Source organism: Monodelphis domestica, chromosome 1 (genome assembly GCF_027887165.1).
Source record: "Monodelphis domestica isolate mMonDom1 chromosome 1, mMonDom1.pri, whole genome shotgun sequence".
In the NCBI taxonomy this organism is placed as follows: Eukaryota; Metazoa; Chordata; class Mammalia; order Didelphimorphia; family Didelphidae; genus Monodelphis; species Monodelphis domestica.
Window position 1 is genome coordinate 36,820,212 of NC_077227.1, and position 19,405 is coordinate 36,839,616.

The 19,405-nt window shown below is 36.8% G+C and overlaps 1 protein-coding gene across 1 annotated transcript in view; it reads right to left on the reverse strand.

Annotated features, from left to right (window-relative positions):
• Nucleotides 1-2,652: 2,652 nt before the first annotated feature.
• The window catches only part of LOC100026637 (cytochrome P450 2C19-like), a 31,871-nt gene continuing 15,118 nt past the window's right edge, over nucleotides 2,653-19,405 (reverse strand). The window contains exons 6-9 of the mRNA XM_001377142.4: nucleotides 6,625-6,766; nucleotides 4,976-5,163; nucleotides 3,575-3,716; nucleotides 2,653-3,145 (exon numbers count right to left, since the gene is read on the reverse strand). Coding sequence (XP_001377179.2) covers nucleotides 2,958-3,145; nucleotides 3,575-3,716; nucleotides 4,976-5,163; nucleotides 6,625-6,766 — 660 coding nt within the window. The 3' untranslated portion in view covers nucleotides 2,653-2,957. The remainder of the gene's footprint in view (nucleotides 3,146-3,574; nucleotides 3,717-4,975; nucleotides 5,164-6,624; nucleotides 6,767-19,405) is intronic.

The following is a 19,405-nucleotide window of genomic DNA, read 5'->3' on the forward strand; positions in this document are numbered from 1 at the left end:
TAAGCGCCCCCTCTAAACCAACGTGATAACCACATTGATAACCACCTTGACCCCTCCACCCTGTGTGATAACCACCTTGACCCCTCCACCCTGTGTGATAACCACCTTGACCCCTCCACCTTGTGTGATAACCACCTTGACCCCTCCACCCTGTGTGATAACCATATTGACCCCTGGTAAGCTCCATGGGTATATAAGCCTGCCTTAAAATTGCTTCGGGGAGGACCTGCCTTGGGCTCCTCCCTACGCGTGTGAAGTGAGTTACAATAAACCACCTCTCTGTGCCAATTGCAGCGTCTGTTCTGTTCCTTGGCCCCTAAACGGACCCTAACAACTGTTATTTGTGTTTGTGTGTGTGTCTGTGTGTGTGTGTGTGTGTGTGTGTGTGTGTGTAAATATAGTACATTTTACTCTTATTCTCTTTTCTTCTCATTCTGACTTTATTTGTGTGGAAAATGTTTTTTAATGGTGTTCTCATTGTTGCTGGGTATGTTTCGATAAATATATGCAGAGGTATTTTATGATATCTATTATTTTCAACTGAATTTCCTTTTTTGTCTCTTCCTGTTGGATGTGTTGATAGTAAATAGTAATGCTGATGAATTATGTGGGTTATATTGTATTCTGCAACTTTGCTAAAGGTGTTCATTGTTTCTTTTAGTTTTTTTGGTTGATTCTCTAGGTTCTCTGATCACATCATCATTTCATCTGCAAAGATTGATAGTTTCATTTCCTCATTGCCTAGTCTAATTTCTTTTTCTGATCTTATTGCTATAGCTATCATTTCTAAAACAATATTAAATTGTAGAGGCAATAATAGACATCTTTGATTCACCACTGATCTGATTGGGAAAGGTTCTCCTTTCCTCCCTATTACATATAACTCTTACTAGTGGTTTTAGATAGATGCCATTTATCATTTTAAGGAAAGTTCAATTTCTTCCATTGTTTTCTAACTTTCTTTTAAAGGAATGGGTATTGTATTTTGTAGATAGCTTTTTCTGCATCTATTGAGATTATCCTATGGTCCCTGTTGCTTTTGTTATTGATATAGTCAATTATGCTGGGAGTTTTCCTAATATTGAACCATTCTGCATTCCTGGAATAAAAATCACCTTATCATTGTTCATGTTTATTGTCATATCATTCTGTAATTATGTTTATCCTTGTCATATAGTGCTGTAATTTCCTTACTAGTGTTTTATTTTAAAATTTTACATTCATATTCATTAAAAAGATTAGTCTGTATTCTTCTTTCTCTGTTTCAACTCTTCCTGGTTTAAGTACCAGCACCATATTTGTGTCATAAATGGAATTTGGAAGGATTTCTTCTTCCCCTGTTTTTCCAAATGCTATTGGTAATAGTACAGTTAATTATTCTTTAAGCATTTGGTAGTCCTTCTGACCCCAGGACCTTTTCGTTAGGGAATTCTGTGATGATTTGTTCAATTTCTTTTTCTGTGATGAGGTTGTTCAAGTATTCTATTGGTAAGATGGGCAGATTATTTTTATAAATATTCATCTTTTTTCACTTAGAGTCTCAGATTTATTGCCATATATTTGGACAAAATAATTCCCAATATTTGCTTTAATTTCTTCTTCATTGGTTATGATTTTACCTTTTCCATTTTTGGTTCTCTTCCCTTTCTTTTTTAAAATCAAGTTTACAAATGATTTATCTATTTAATTAAATTTTCTTTAAACCACCTTCTTATGTTATTTATTGGTTCAATGTTCTTACTTTCAATTATTTTTTTAGGAAGCCTAATTTGGTGTTTGTTTAACTGAGGATTTATACTTCGATAGTTTTCTGTTTATTTTTTTTTAATTTGCATGCCACATTCATCTATTTACTCTCCCTCTATTTTGAGGTATGCATTTAGAGATATAAATTTCCTCCTAAGTACTGCTTTAGCTATATTCAATAAATTTTGGCATGTTGTCTCCTCATTGTCAGTCTCTTTAATGAAATTATGGATTATTTCTTTGTTTTGACCTTTGACCCATTCTTTCTTTAGGTTAAGATTCTTAAGTTTCCATATAATTTTAGTCTTTTTGCCACCCTTTCTTGAATGAAATTTTTATTGCATTATGGTCTGAAAAGGGTGCAGTTGATATTTCTGCTTATAACTGAAAAAGTGAATAAAAAAGAATTTTTAAAGAAAATTTCAAGAAAATAAATGAAAATAATGGGGAGAGGAGGTCAGCCATATCAAATCTCAAACTATATTATAAAATAGTAATTATTAAAACAATCTGATACTGGGTAGGATACAGAGTAGTGGATCAATGGAATAGACTAGGTAATCAATTCACAGTAGTTAATAACCATAGTAATCTAGTATTCAATAAGCCCAAAGATCCAAGATATTAGGGACGGAACTTACTATTTGGCAAAAAGTTATGATCATTAAAGGCATTACTTAGTTTCTGGGATTCCAAAGTCAGAACTCCTTCCCTTTATCATGCTTCCTTGGAAGTGATGAATCTTGGGAAGATGATATATGTAATCACAGCCATATACTTGCACACCAGAACTTACTAGCAACATAGTCATGTTTATTGTTTCCCACATTTAAAAGAGAGGTGACACAATGCAAAGTAATATCTTCCTTGAGGGTATTTGAAGAAAAAAGTACAAAATAACACAGATTTGGGGTGGGAGAGAATATTTAATCTTTCTCAGCACTCTAACACTGGGATTGGGAGGTATGAATTAGAGGGTGAATACAAACATAGGCATGAGGGAAGGGTTACAAATGAATTTCCATAATGCTGATCTTATTGAATGGCACATCAGGTACTCTATTAGGCTACATGGTCTCTGGAAACCAAGACTCAATTTAATCCATAGACTGGAGTTTTTCTTTCCCTTAAAAGGATCCCAGTCAAAAAACATGAGAGTATCATGTCCAGAGGAGGACATCAGTTGGCTAAATTACCAAATAAAGTTTGTCTTATGCTTTGTGAGGAAGAAAGCATAGTTGGTAATATGGTGGAACACTGGTGAAACCAACATGATTGTTCTTCATGCTAATTTCATTTGGATCTCCAACTGGTTTGAGTGTAAAGTTCTGCAGAATGGTGGTCAAGAACAAAAACAACTCCATCCTTGCTAATCCCTCTCCAAGACAAGCCCGTTTTCCTGAAAAGAAATAATATTGTGCTTAGAAATCTTTGTGGAATATCCAGTGTTAATGAAAGTAAAACAGATTTATTGGACCAAAATACTGGTGGGGAAAGGAGTAAAAGAGAAACACATAGATGAGCAGAAATGAATTCCTTCTTTACACCATGCTTCCTGTGAGCCTTTGAGCAGAAGATCTTGCAATGGAACCATAGTTCCATTAAAATGGGAGGACAGGTGAATCAAGTAAGTATTTCCGATGATCTTTTGGGGGGATCTGAGAAGTCATGATGTAGGAATACTAATAAGGAATGTGTCATGTGCTGCACTGGGTTAGTGCAGCATCAGAAAAACTTCCATGAGGAGGCTTTGCCAGAGGAAGGTGGGAAAGGGGAAAGGAATCTCCCTTTAGAGTGGAGACAGAGGTCAGGAGGACTTCTTTTTTACCAGCAGAAAAGGGCATGAAGCAGTCACTTTTCTTGAAACTTCCATTTTTATCCAGGAAATGCTGAGGGTCAAATTTGTCAGGGTTGGAGAATTCTTTACTGTCACACAAGACTGGCGAAAGTAATGGGAAGATGTTTGTGCCCTAGAGGGAAGACATTCCAGGGGAGAGTCAGTCAATAACATTATACTAATTGTAAGAATCCTCAGTGGTACCCTATTGTCTCTAGTACAAAATACACACTCCCTTGTGTGTGATATATATTGACATGCCTAGCCCTTAAGAGTCTGGTTAAATTCTAGTTTAGTTTGCCTGATTGAAGTCTCCATTATTGGATCCCATCAATCAACTAGCCAAGTGTTGTTCCCCATTCATGAATTTCCCTCTAGAGTCTCCATGCCTAGAAAGCACCCCTTACTCGAATTAGTTTTTTAGAATCTTGAGCTTCCTTCCTCTTCTTGACTAAGTTTCCAAGCTCTTTCAGCTCTCTCTCCATTCAATTCGTTGGTCTATCTTTCATGTCTACTCCTGTTGCCTGGGTGACACTGGGCAGAATATAAGACTTATAAGTGCCACAAGCAATGCTCAAAGCCTCTAAGTACAGACCATTATTCTGAAATAGTTTCCTCAATTGAAAGCCACTCTGATAGTCAACTCACAACCCAAGTTTTAAGGAAAGAAACAATTCTTTTGGGTAGACTTTTCTAGATGTAAGTTGTGCTCCCTCCAGAAGAATCCAAAGTCTTTGGTGGTCATACATCGTCCTGTTCTTGCCTTGTGTGAACAACTCTTGGCCCATCAATTTTCATCTAGGAGATTCTTAATGATTTGAATTGAACAATAGACTACATGTTATATACTCAATGTGAATCACTAGGTTGGATGCTCCCTTCCCCTCCTTTCTTTGGGGGAGAGCAGCTCTTCTGAGACTTCAATTCAGTTAAAAAGAATTCAATCAACATTTATTAAGTGACCCTGAAAAGAAGTATTTCAGAATCTACACCCTCAGCTTATTATCTCAGCCTCAACAGTTTTAGTTAAAGGACCTTGGACAAGTCATTTGACCTGAAATTCAGTGTCTCCATCTGCACAATGGGTCAGATAATAGTATTTAGAGGATCCAATCCAGGAAGAGGAAATTATATAAACAAAAAAATTGCTTCTGTAATCTCACTCTATTAGTTTTTCTGTACATTTTCTTTCCAAGTGCTGCTGTGATGAATGAGAAGTGGGGAAAAAAAGATAAGTGTACATTTTCTTCTCATTCTTTATTCATCCATCACACCCAAGTTAGCCATATATAACAAAAGACTACTTCAAGGGAAACTTCCAGTGAGATCTAAAATGAGATCACTGGACCAAGTGATAGCTAAGATCCCTTCCCAAACCAGATGACAGCTGACCTTGGGGATGGTATATTGTTGCAATTGGATGTCCTGGTTCACTGCATGGGGCAGGTTGAGAGGTACGAGGTCAATGAATCTTTGCACTTCATGCACAACAGCATCCATATAGGGCATATCTTGCCTGTCCTTTATGGAAGGAATTCGGTTGTGTCCAATCACACGATTAATTTCTTCATGAATTTTTGCTGCAGGAACAAAGATAGGGATGGCCACTTAGGTTCCTCATCTTTTGGGAATACCCAACAGAATGTATATGTAGTATCTGTCTGATGATACACCCTAAGACTGTTTTCAGGTTGGTTCATTGTCCTCCTTCTACTCAGTCAAGGATGTAAAGATTTTTGCAGAAGAAATAGTTTAATTTTCCCAAGACAGTGAATGAGTCAGTAAGACTTGTGTTTACTTTTCTTTTATAAACACTATGTAAAATTTAATCAAATCATTTAGTCTGTTTTAGCCTCAGTTTCCTCATCTGAAAAAATGAGGAACATTAGACACTAGGTAAGGTCCCGTATACTTCTAAATCTATTATATGATTTGTAAAATGGAGGGAATAACTGACCCCCGACCCCCACCAACCTTAAATGAAATGACATATGCCCAGTGAATGACTGTCCTTACATTCTTTATATTGATGGCCACTCATTACCAAAGAGACTAGACAGTTTCATTTGAATGTAAATGTGCTGCTGCTGAAATCTGTACTTTGATTCAAATTATTTAACAGGTAACTTTCTCATCTCCCCTCTCTAAATCCCAATTGGCTGAGGCAAATACTTCAGCATTAGAAATGACCCATTTTCATTGAGATCCATCCATATCTGAATGAGAGTCCTATTCCCCATGTACTTAAAGAAGGTACTGAAGGATGACAAAGATCATCCAGCCTTTGCTTGAAAACCTCCAGTAAGGGAGAACCCAATATCTCAGGGCAAAAGCATTAGCTTTGAGACAGCTCTAATAGTCAGCAAGTCTTTCCTTACATGAAGCCTTGCTCTGTCAATTTGCTACTTCTATCCATCAATCTAGTCTACCTGTCTATCATATTCTGCCTCCTGGTAGCCATCAGAACCAGCTTTGCTCTTAGGTAAGCCCCTGGAGGTGAGAGTGTTTCACTTGGATTTTTGTACTCCGGGTGTATAGCTGAGGATACATAGTAGGAGCTTTGCATGTTCATTAAACTGAATTGAATTCCACATACAAGATCTTCACAAACTTGAATAACTATCAGGTCTTGCCCAAGTCTTTTGCTGTTGATCTGTTTGGAAGTCATATCAGTCTAGAACCATGTTGGTGAATCTATAGCAAGTATGCCAGAGGGAGCTGCTTTCCTTACATGAAGCCTTGCTTTGTCAATTTGCAACTTCTATCCGTCCATCTAGTCTACCTGTCTATCATGTTCTGCCTCCTGGTTCCTCACTCCCCCTTCCCCACTGCTCAGCAGCCCAATGGGAGGGTTTCCTCCCTCCCCTCTCTGGGGTAAGATGGCAGTTCCATGGGGCCGGAGGGTGCAGGTTGGGCACTCGTTCTCTAAAAGGTTCACTATCACTGATCTAGAAGGTAGGAATGTGGAGCCAACACTTGAGCAATGTATGGGGCTAGCACAGCAAGTGTACTCTGCAAGCATGGCAATCCTTTCACTTTACCTTGGACCTCAGGATGTTTAAGAATGAGGAGGAGGCCATATCTTAGAGTGCTGCTAGTTGTCTCTGTTCCTGCAGCAAATAAGTCTACTCCAGTCATTATAAGATTCTCCACATCAAATTCAGACTGGGGATTGTTTTTCTCCTAAAGCAAGCAGAGGCATAAAATAAATAAAGCCATTAACAATAGCAGGAACAGTTATAAGTAATAGAAAGAAGTACATAAAGTTTCTCCTAGGAGCCATCTTCTTCCTTCCCTACCTCAATAAACTAGAGACTAATAGGTTCAAATCTGGCCTCAGACACTTCTCAGCTGTGTGACCCTGTGACAGTCACTTGACCCCCATTGCCTAGCCCTTACCACTCTTCTGCCTTGGAACCAACACACAGTATTGATTCTGAGACAGAAGGTAAGAGTTTAAAAGAAAAGAAAAGAAACTAGAGACTTCCCAATGCACTTAGGCTTCCATTACCCAACCACAGGCTTAGCTATCCCAGGCAGTCTTCTCTCCTTCAAGGAACATGCCATAATGGATACAGGACTGGATTTGGAATCAGGAAGATTTAGATTTAAATTTAGCCTTAGTCAAAGGGTGGTCATGCATCCCTGGGCCAGTCACTTAATCTCTCTATCTTGCTTTCTCATATATAACGAGAGAATTGGATCCTTTCAAGATTTCAATTTATTATATCTATGGGATGGATACAATATCTATGGTATGGAAGGGACCTGATCAAGTAACTTGCATAAAATCTTAACGATCTGGTGTGGAACTATGAAATCACTCCTCATGTTTTACATTTTTACCTTAAAAGAGGACAATATCTAAGTAAAAAACAGAGACACACACTCAAGAAGGAATTTCAGGTGCTCAGAATGGAGTATTGAGAGGAATGTTTTAGGCAGGAGAAAACAAAATTTCAAATTTTGTAGCGGAAATTACATTCAGTGAGCCCACCTGTGACTGATCAGAAATTCCCTTTCCAAAACCTCCCATATGAAATCATCTAGCTTCATTGTGAAGACTTCCCCAGATGGAAAACACTGCTTAATGAAGAATTCTTATTTCAGTCTTGGACATTTTCCCCTCACGTAGAAACAAAATGTGTCTTTATAATTTCAAACCACTCTTATGAGTTCTGTCTTCTGGGAATGGCAGAGCAAAGTTATTCTATCCTTTTCTGTGCATCCAGCCTCTAAAATTAGGACAGTTGAGCTACCTTTCAACTCACAAATTCTGTGACATATGAAAGCTAATAGAATAGAACTCGGAAGAACTAATTGTAGAAATCACCTGACAAAACCCACTTTCCAGCAAGAGAAATTAAAACCTAGAAAGGATGTGATTTTTTCAATATCATACAAGAGGAAATTGAAAGTGGTGGTTGGTGAAATAGCCCAAATGATAGACCTCATCCCATGTAACTTGGAATTGTTAAGAAATCTCCATTTTTATAGAATGGAAATGAAGCTACCTGTGGTTAAAAAAGCTGAGAGATAAGTGTAGGATTCCAGGCATATACATCTGGAAAATATGGTTGATGTATTGATATTGTATTATACTTGGTCAGAGCAGTTAATGAGACAGCTCAAAGGCCAGAAGAATCTCTGGGCCTGAGCCACAAAAGGCTTAGCTCTAACCTGGTCAAACAGCATTCATTTGAAAGGCGCATGGTCAGACCTCTGGAGGTCAGTGAATGTTGGGCTTCACCATGCTTCCTTTGTTCTCGGCATTCTTAACATTCTGGGGAGAATCCAGGCTTCTTTGTCTTTCTCAGGCTAAAGTCATCCATGCCTAGAACTTGTAGTAATTTACATTTAAACCAATGGCAATTCAATGTGTGTTGTTACATATGCATTACCTACCTCCCACTCATTACCTTAATAAAAGACAGGAACAGCACGGCTCCTCCCCCTCTCTCCCTCTGACTCTGGCTTTCTGCCATCTGGATAGCTCCTTCTCTGGAGCCCCACTATATTCTCTAAAGACCTTACCCTTTGTTTCCTCCCTCTTGGAAGCTTCCCACCTGTAACTCTGATACCTATTCTCATGCTTGCATTCTATTCCTATATAGAATTCTCCATTCCACGCATTCTTGGTTATTCATATCTTCCTTCACTGAATACCCTACAAGGGAAGATATTAAAGGAACAAGCCCGTTCCTTCCATTACAATTAATCTGTGTTTCTCAATTTATTAACCCTTTCTCCTGACTTCTTTCTCTTCCTCAAGTTACCACCCAGTAGAAATTCCTCTTTGTAAGAGTTGCTGGTTGGCCATTGCAATAAGAGTTAAGTAGAAGCTCATCTACTCAAATCAACTGTCAATAAAACTCATAAAGAAAATGAGTAAATAATCTAGACCAGAATATAATACAATGAATACAGACTCTCTCATTAAGAACAGCCATTCTAATGTCTGTAATAAAAGAAAAAACAAAGCAGTAAGATTGTAGGACTCCCAGAAACAAAAATAGAATGTCCAAGTCAGCTGTGTGGTTCAATGATAGAGTTCTGGACTTGGAGTCAGGAAGACATGCATTAACATCTAGATTCAAATATTTTATTGCTCTGGGATCTTGTGCAAATCACTTCACTTCTGTCTGTCTGAGTTTTCTCAACTTTAAAATGGAGATAATAAAGTGCCTATTTACTAGGGTTGTTGAAAAGTAGAAGAGAGATAATATTCATGAAGTCCTTTGAAAACTTTGAAGCATGATATAAAAAGCTAGCTATTATTATTAAAGTATTTCACAAAGAAAAATAAAAGTATTAATAAAAGAAATAAGGATGAAAATGCACTGAAATTATAGGTCTCAAAAATGAAGAGTAAATATGCAATTAAAACACATATTGAATAATGTATCAAAGTTGTAGATGTTCTTTTAAGATGAAACTAATAGATTAAGTATTAGAAAATAGTGGAATTTTGCCTCAAATTGTAGTGATAGCCATATTGGAAGAACACACGAGTTCTCTACAAGCCAAAATCATCTTGAAGATAGGACATAAAGTACCAATTTGAGGATTTATGTAAGTTAGAAATATAGAGTTAATTTTAATACCTGCATACAATACCTTAATAAATAAAAGAAAAATGTATGTTTTAAAAACCATGGAAAAATACAAACTCATGAAATTCACAGGCCCTCAACTAGAAAGAAGTATCAAGTTAATCACATCATGAATTGTTCTGGTCCAACATCAGACTTTCAATACTTGGCAAATATTTTGGGAAATGAAAGCAAAGCCCCTGCCCTATCAAGCGCAAGAATTCAAATAGATCAGGATTTGAACTCTATGAGAAATCTTACAAATGGCAGGAGCTAAGCATGGAAGAGTATTAGAACTGTTAAGAGAATTGAGGAAAGAGAACATTCAAGATCAAGGGACTAAACTGTATAAAGGCAAAGAGGCAAAAGATGGAATGCTGTGTCCAGGAAACAAGAAGTAGGCTAATTTGGTCAGAGTGATGGAAGACGGAATTGTGTAACCAACCCAGAAAGAAAGGCTGAAGCCAGATTGTAAAGGACCTTAAAGCCCAAACAGATGAATGTTTGTTTGTTTTATAAGCAGTGTGAAGCCCTCAAGCTTCCTGATCATGGGAGTGGTCTTGGGAGTTTGCATATTAAGTGTGCTAATTTTGCATATTTGTAATGAATGGATTGAGAGTCTTGATGCTTGGAGGGATGTGAAGAGAGAAATTTCATTGTCCAGGAGAGAGATGATGATGACCAGAGCAAGGGTGACGGTTGAGTAAATTGAGAGAAGAAGGAAGTAAGGATTACTGTACTGATGGAGTTGAGGAAAAAATTTTTTTTGCTCTTTCTTCCCCATAAACACCATTTGGATGGTAGAGGTACAATTATTCTCATTGTGCCAATTAATTACTAATCATTTTTGGTCAATTCAACAAATACTAAATGACGTACCTTATCAGTGTAGGATAATATATTAGATGTTCAGAGAGATACAAATTTCCAAAAAGATACAATTCCTACCCATGTGGAGTTTATATTCTAGAAGAATGGGGCAACCAGAGATACATCACTCTCAAGTAAATGATACATGACTAGTGTATCAGGAGGATACATATAATATCCTATGGGAGATCCCAAAGAATAAAATCATTGATCATTGTTTGTGGCTGTTATTTGTGTGTGTGTGTGTGTGTGTGTGTGTGTGTGTGTGTGTGTGTGTGTAAATATAGTACATTTTATTCTTATTCTCTTTTCTTCTCATTCTGTGTAAAAAGTGTTTTTGTTTTTTTTTTTTACTGGTGTTCATATTGTTGCTGGGTATGTTTTGGTAAATATGTCCATAGACATTTTATATTTTTCTATTATTATTTTCAACTGAATTCCTTTTTTGTTCTCACTGTTGGTTTCTTTGGTAGTAAATGGTAATGCTGATGATTCATGTGGATTATTTTGTATTCTGCAACTTTGTTAAAGTTGTTCATTGTTTCTTTTAGTTTTTTGGTTGATTCTCATATCATCATCTCATCTGTAAAGAATGATAGTTTCATTTCCTCATTTCCTCATTGTCTAATTTCTTTTTCTGCCCTTATTGCTATAGCTATCATTTCTTTACAATATTAAATTGTAGTGGTAATAATAGACATCTTTGATTCACCACTGATCTGATTGGGAAAGGTTCTCCTTTCCTCCCCATTACATATAACTCTTACTGGTGGTTTAGATTGATGAAATTGCTCAGTACTCCTAAAATTTTTTCCTTCTGAGAAAAGTTTTTTTCCATTGGGTTAGACTGTAAAGGAAAAAAGGAAGGAAACATCTACAATGCACTAAGCCCTGAGCTAAACACCTTCCAAATATTAACTCATTTAATCTTTACAATGACCCTAGGAGGTGGCTGCTTTACAGTTGATGAAATGGAGGCAGACGGCATTTAAGTGACTTCCTTTGGGTTATCCCATTATAAAGTGACAGATTCCAGAATTGAATGCACATCTTTCAGACCTTAGTCTCAACACTCTACCAACTCCCTCACCATGAAGCCTCTATCAGTCTGAGTGGAACTATGTAGGACTGGAAGAAAGTCACAGAATAATTTGCAAGTTGAACTGATGTCCATTTTCACAAATTTGTTCATTTTAATTATCGGGGGCATACAAATGATATTATAAGGGCTTTATTTATTTTCCAAATTGGTTTGTGGATTTCTGTAAGTCTTGAATATCTTTTATATTTCTATGGTACAAAATAAAGTTGTTTTCTAGAATTAATTTATTTTCAGTGCTTTCATGGGAAGTAGCTAGTATTTATAAAAATAGATACAATTTATATTTATATTTATGTTTAGCAAAAAGGCTTTACATACTTATTTTCTCCTTGACAGAATTGTGGGACATAAATATAATTATCCCCATTTTACATATGAGGAAATTGAGGCAGATGGTGGTGATAGGTCTTGCCCAGTATTGCACAGCTAGGAAGTATCTTAAGTTGACTTTCAACCAAATCTTCCTGACTCCAAGTTCTGCTCTGCATCATGTTTCTATATTTTGCTTTGCATGTTATCTATCACTCCCATTAGATTTTAAGCTCCTTCACATGTGTAAACCTCACAATTTCTTAGACTTATAAATGTTGGAAATTTCACCATTGGGAAATTTCATACTTGGAAAATTTCCTATTGATAGTGGGTCTTGGCTATTGGAATGTGAACCCCATTGGCATGAGAGTTTCCCCCTCCTACCTTATTAAGATTACTTTAGGACAGAAACCTTTTGCTGAACAATGGAAAGGACTTTGACCTATGCTTAAGCATAGAACAGGAATTTCTTTGAGTCATGATTGATTTTAGAATTGATACAATGGAGATACTTGGAATCAATCTCCACCCTACTCAGTCCTAACAGGATTGAGGAAGGGCTGCAGCATAGATCAAGATTTAATTATTTGAAAATATGACCTTCAACAGACATGTGCAAAGCCAGAGACCTCTGGGCGGTCCTGGGTTAAGCTAGAGCCTCCATTGGCACAGGGAAATTGATGGACAGGTGATTGGTAGATGTGAGAACTGAGGGGAGGGAACTTGGATGGTTTCCTTAAGGATAGGGGGGTCTGAAGACGGGGGTTGGGTGGTTTTAGGAGTTGGTCGGAGTGGTGGCAGTGTGCTCTGAGAAGCTTGCTCTGAAGGAAGCTGAAGGTGGGGGCTCTGAGACTGTTTCTCCATTTTGGTCACGTGAGTAATAGGGACTGATCTCCTTTCTTTGCCCCAGCTATCTAAGGGCTTGGGCCTTTTGACCCAGCCTAAACAGAAGGGGTATTTAAGCCCTATTCCCTTCTCTCCCCTTTCTCTCTACCTCTATCTCTCTATCTCTAATTCCTTTTTTTCCTCCTGTTTGTAATTAAAACTCCATAAAAGGTTGACGGCTGACTTGAGTTTTCATTAAGGAATTACATAGCTGAATTCCTTGGCGACCTTCAATTAATATATATCAGTCTTTTAAAAGTTATTTCCTTGTCACATTGTGGCTGACCACACGGGAGTCTAAAGAATACTCTCCATAAACTTCTGAAATTCCTTGCCTTTTTACTATACGTCTCACCACTTAGTCCCTTTTCAAAAAAAAAAAAAAAACTTGGCTTAAAGACACAGCTGCTAGAACACGTGAGTATAAAAAACTTTTTTTCTCTTCTCTTTTCTCCTTAAGTTAAATTGGAATCAGCAGTTTTTTCTTTTTCTTCCCTTTAATCTTAAGGGACAGCTGGGTAGCTCAGCGGATTGAGAGCCAGGCCTAGAGACAGAAGGTCCTGGGTTCAAATCGGACCTCAGATACTTAGTATCTGTTTTAAATCTCAGCAACAGGACTCTAAAGTCCTGGCTGGAGGAGCTGTTTCTAAATATCCTTTTCCTTAAGGAACAACTTCCTGGATTAGAAAAAAAAAACAACCTTGTGGAAAGTTTGTGACTTTGCCCTGCTCCCCACGTGTTTTGTGAAATTACAAAATATATATTAAAAAAATGAGTACTACATTCTTTGACAATTATATGGCAGCTGAAGAAGTAGGGGCATTGAGGAATGCAGGATACCTCCAAATTTTTATATTAATAGGTACTGACATTTTTGTACTCCTCAATACTATATTTAGAGATGATAAAATAAAAAAAATTGAGGATAAAATAAAAAAAATGAGGATAAAATAAAACAAAATGAGGATAAAATAGAAAATATTGAGGATAAAATAGAAAATGTTGAGGATAAAATAGAAAAAATGAGGATAAAATAGAAAATATTGAGGATAAAATAGAAAATATTGAGGATAAAATAGAAAATATTGAGGATAAAATAGAAAATATTGAGGATAAAATAGAAAAAATTGAGGATAAAATAGGAAATATTGAGAATAAAATAGGAAATATTGAGGATAAAATGGGAAATATGGAGGATAAAATAGGAAAAATTGAGGATAAAATGCAAGCCTAATTACAAGATCTAAAAAGTTTCTTACAGGATCAATTGGCAAACAACCACTCTACCAGAAACAGACCTGTTTCTGAACCTTTGAATGAGGAAATTTCCTTCCCTGAAATAGAGATGGAAAACAGCTTCCCTATAGCCCAGTTAACAGACTGCTTCTCTCGTGAAGTGCAAATCTTGACTGAATTTAATCCCCAAAACCCTTCCCCTGCAATCCCAGTTTCTCATGTTCCCTCTCTTTCAGAAAACCAAATTCCAACGCAAAGGAGATCTTGTCCTCCTAGAGAAACCTGTCCTTGTCAAACTGACCCACAGGCACAAAATTCAACTAGAGACCTGTTTCCTCTAAGAGAAGTACCTGAAATAGGATGGAATGGGGATGTGGTGACTTTAAGATATAGGATACCGTTTACTCCCCAAGAAATAAATGAATTTACACGAAATATCCCCACATATGAACAAGATCCTTTTCTAGTAACAAAAAAGATGGGAGACATATTTTTTCAGTATAATCCGTCTTACAAGGACGTTGAGAACTTACTACAGGCTTTTTTAAGTGAATATGAAAAAAATAAAAGAATTGCTCATGTCAACAAAACCCGGGGGCGTAATGCAGTACATTGGCCATCTCAGGATCCCGAATGGGACTATAACAATCCTGAGGATTATCTACAACTATACCGTTGTAGAGAGGCCATCCTCACGGCAATGAAGGAATGTGCAGACAGTACAGATAAGTGGATGGAACTGGAAAAAATTAAGCAAAAGGATGAAGAAACACCCTCCAGATTTATGGATAGAATTATCGAGTTTGGGGACAGATACTTAGATTGGGACTTAACTAAAGAGAGTAGTTTAAGACAAGTTAGAAGAATCTTTGTAAATAATTCTTGCAAAGCAATTAAGAATTATTTTAGAACACAATGCCCAAGATGGTCAGATATGGACCTTGAAGAATTGCGAAAAACAGCTATATATGTTTTAAAGGGAAACAAGGAAAAGGAGGAAGAAAATAATGATGACATGGAGGAAATGAAGAAAAAAATGAGATATTTAATAGATAGGATGACTAAATTAGAAAGTGGGCATGATAATGAACCAACGACAATTGCCCCTCTCCAGAAATCCAATTATCAATCCATTACTTGCCACTTCTGTGAGAAGAAGGGCCACAAAATGATGGAATGTAGAACCTTTCTTAAGATGTTTGGAAGGAATACACAGTTTAATAATAGTTTTAGAAATAATAACTATAGAAATGATGATAATGGTTATAGAAACCAGAATTCTAGAAATTATAATAATGACTATGGAAATAACTATAATGAATATAGAAATAAGAACTTTAGAAACCAGAATTATAGAAATAGGAATTGGGAAATTAATGACAATGCTCAAATTGAAGAAAATTATAATGATAATGACCAACAATAATATATGAGAAATGGCGCTCGTCCAAAAAATACTCGAGGTACTAATGACCCTCAGAGAGGTGCCCTTCAGGGGGGTGCCCAAGGAATATCCCAAACACAATGATGGTGCCCGGGGGGGGGGGGCTGGGGCACAGGAATCAGAGGATACAACCTTTGATTTCCCGGACCCTGATGTCCTACTACCCACTGTCTCTATCCACTGCCCTCCCCATACTAATGAACTCCATGTTACCTTAAAGGTGGGTAACACCTATTATGATTGTCTATTAGACACCGGAGCTTCCTGGTCTGTATTAAAGAGAAAACCTGATTTACAATGTTATTCTATTGGCTCAGAGAATGTAATGGGAGTATCAGGAATAACCCAAAGAGTTAAAAGACTTCCTCCTAGAATGGTGTCTGTAGGACCCCTAGAGGTACAACACTCCTTCCTTTTGATGCCTGACTCCCCTTTAAATTTGCTGGGGAGGGACCTTCTATGCAAACTCAGAGCCACAATAACCTGCTCCCCAGGTGGCTCATTATCATTAGAAGTACCAGAGGATTCTTTAAATTTACTCCCTGTACTTCTCTCGGAAAACCAGGAGGCAAAAGAGCCTTCCATTTTTGAAATACCTAAAGATATACCGGAGACTCTTTGGGCCACATCTTCTTCTGATGTAGGCTTACTTAAATCTGCTGTTCCTGTGCAGATAAAAACTAAATCTAGCCCACCTCCTTCTATCCCTCAGTATCCCCTCTCAAAGGAGGCAATTGAGGGTATTACACCAGTTATTAACTCATTAATAGAACAGGGAATAATAATCCCTTGCAAATCTGAATACAACACGCCCATCCTGCCAATTAAAAAACCAAAAAAAGGGCCCGATGGCAAGCACATCTATAGATTCGTACAGGATCTAAGGGTAGTGAATAATCACGTTATAAAGAGACACTCCGTAGTTTCTAACATACATACTATTATTTCATCTATTCCTAGCACAGCTACATACTTTACAGTAGTAGACTTGTGTTCAGCTTTCTTTTCCATACCAATACATGAAAACTCCAGGCATATTTTTGCTTTCACCTGGAAGGGATCACAATATATCTGGTGTCGGCTGCCACAGGATTATGTCGAAAGTCCGAGCTTATTTGAGCAAATTTTGAGCCAAGACACAGACAATATAACATTTAAAAATAGCAAATTAATCAAATATGTAGATGATCTACTCTTGGCTTCAACAGATGCAAAAACATGTCAAGAAGATAGCAAACACCTTCTTTTGGAATTGCACAAAAGAGGACATAAAATCTCTAAGGATAAAGTTCAATGGTGTCTCCAAAAAGTAGAATATTTGGGATTCATCTTGACTGTGGGTGCTCGTTATATTTCTCCAAAACGAATTGAGAACATTAAAAAATTGAGTGCTCCTACCACTAAGAAACAGCTGAGAGCAATTTTAGGAGCAACAGGGTTTTGTAGACAATGGATTCCTTGCTATGGGGAAATCACTAAACCCCTTATAGCATTAACAAAGGATTCGGTTCCTGAACCCCTCAAATTAGAGCCTGAACACTTGTCAGCTCTATCAGATCTAAAAAAGGCTATAATGTCTGCCCCTGCTCTAGGCATCCCAGATTACAACAAGCCATTTACTTTATATGGATAGCCCCTGGTATAACTACTGTAGCCTCTAAAGTATGTTCAGCCTGCCCTATTTGCCAGGCATATAACCAACATGCATATCGTGGAAAAGCCTTTGGGGGACATCCTCTGGCTTACACACCTTTTGAACATCTACAGATAGATTTCATAACAATGCCAAAGGCTGGACGTTATAAATTTTGTCTAGTAATTGTAGATCAACTAACCAGATGGCCGGAAGCATTTCCTACGACCCGAGCCACAGCAGATTTTGTTGCAAAGATACTTTTAAAAGAAATTATTCCTCGTTTTGGCCTACCAGCACATATTGACTCCGATAGAGGGAGTCATTTTACCGATTCTGTCTTAAATCAAATATATTCTTGCTTGGGGATAACTCCAAAATTCCATGTTCCATATCACCCCCAGAGCTCAGGCCAAGTGGAGAGGATGAATAAAGAACTTAAGACTATGATTGGCAAATTATGCACTGAGACCCATTTAAAATGGCCTGAAATTCTCCCTGTGGCCCTATTTTATCTTAGAAGCAGGCCTAGAGGAGACTTACATATTTCACCATTTGAGATGCTTTTTGGACATCCGCCTATACAGGCTAAGCCTTTCTCCTCGGCTTATACATCGCTATTAGGGGGAGATATTACTATTGCTTCCTATATACAGGAGTTACAGCACAAACTACGTGAACTTCATGAATCCGGAGCTGCAGTACAAGCTGGATCACTAGACTTTTCTCTGCATGACCTGAACCCAGGATTTAAAGTTTATATCAAGAATTTCAAGCGAACTGGAGCAACTCAACCTTCATGGGAAGGACCATTCCAAATATTATTAACTACTCCAACATCTATAAAGATTGGAGAAAGAGACTCTTGGATTCACTGCTCACATGTGAAGAAAGCATCTTCTGCTGAGACTGATTGACTCTATCCTATCATATGAATTGTGACTCTATCTTATCATAAGAATTGGAGATAATAATCCATAGACAAATGGATGCTGTTTTTTTTCAAGAATATATTGAATTACTGATTTTTTTCTTATTTCTTTTCTTTTTTTATCAGAATATTTGATTTTTTTCTCATTTTTTGTACTGAAGGTACACATAATTAATATTAATATTATTTTTCCCTGCAGTAATACAAGTTAATATATATACTCTTGCTATAATATCAATATATGCCTAAAAGCTTTAAACTATGGGAACCTGCCATTTATTGATAAAATATTATAGGACTGTGATTAATGTTTGTGTCTGATTCCAGGAAAAGGGATAAAAACAAGGAGCACAGACTAAACCTGAATAGTGCCAATAGAGCACACAAGAAATATTAAAGTGAGACTCAAGGTTGCGATGCTTAACTTATGTTTAAGTCGTAGGACTTCCTTGTATCTACACTCTTTTCGAAGTACTCAAACAAGTACAAAGCTTGACTATCATGCTGGCTCCCTATATCCCTGAGGAAAAAATCGGACAAGGGAATGACATTTCCCCATCAAAATAGAATTCTAATTCTTTTCTTCTTATATTATGGCAACTTCCTGTAGTCTTGGCTACAAATGGCTAAGTGAAATATTACTGCATTCTGTCCTACATACTTGTGGGATAGAAATTACTTTAAACTGGACCTATACAAGGTATATTTTGAATTTTTCTTATGTTTTTGATTATTTTTCTATTCTTTTGATAATCGACACATACACCCCCATAACTGAACATTGCATTCTGAGCTAAACTTGATATTTTTTTTAAATACTTACTTCAGGGGGGATTGTATTTTAATTTAAAATTTAAGAATTTTTTCATTTTTGAATTTTTTTTGTTTGAGATTTTATTTTTATAAAAATCCAAGACTTTTGTTTAAGATTTTACTGTTATAAAAAATTCAAAGATTTTGATTTTGTTCGAGAAAAGATCTTCAAGAAAGAAGCTTGAAACTTTTATATCCAGAGAATGAACTGTTGTAGAAAGATGCCGAAAACCTACACTTCATCAAGAAGATCAAGAATAAACTTTGGATGTGATTGATTGGGCTGAACTTTTGATTGAACATTTATTGTAACTGTACATATTTATACCAAAAGGGACTGCCCCTAATTTGGCTTTCTGTCAATGCGCCTAGCAAAACATTGGTTTTGCTTTCTTTTCTTTTCTATTTCCTCTCTCACTATTCTAATTTCTCTTAGAAAATTGAATATTGTGTATATCTTTAGTTAGAAGTGAATTTAGAACTACAAATTGATTATGTTAAATG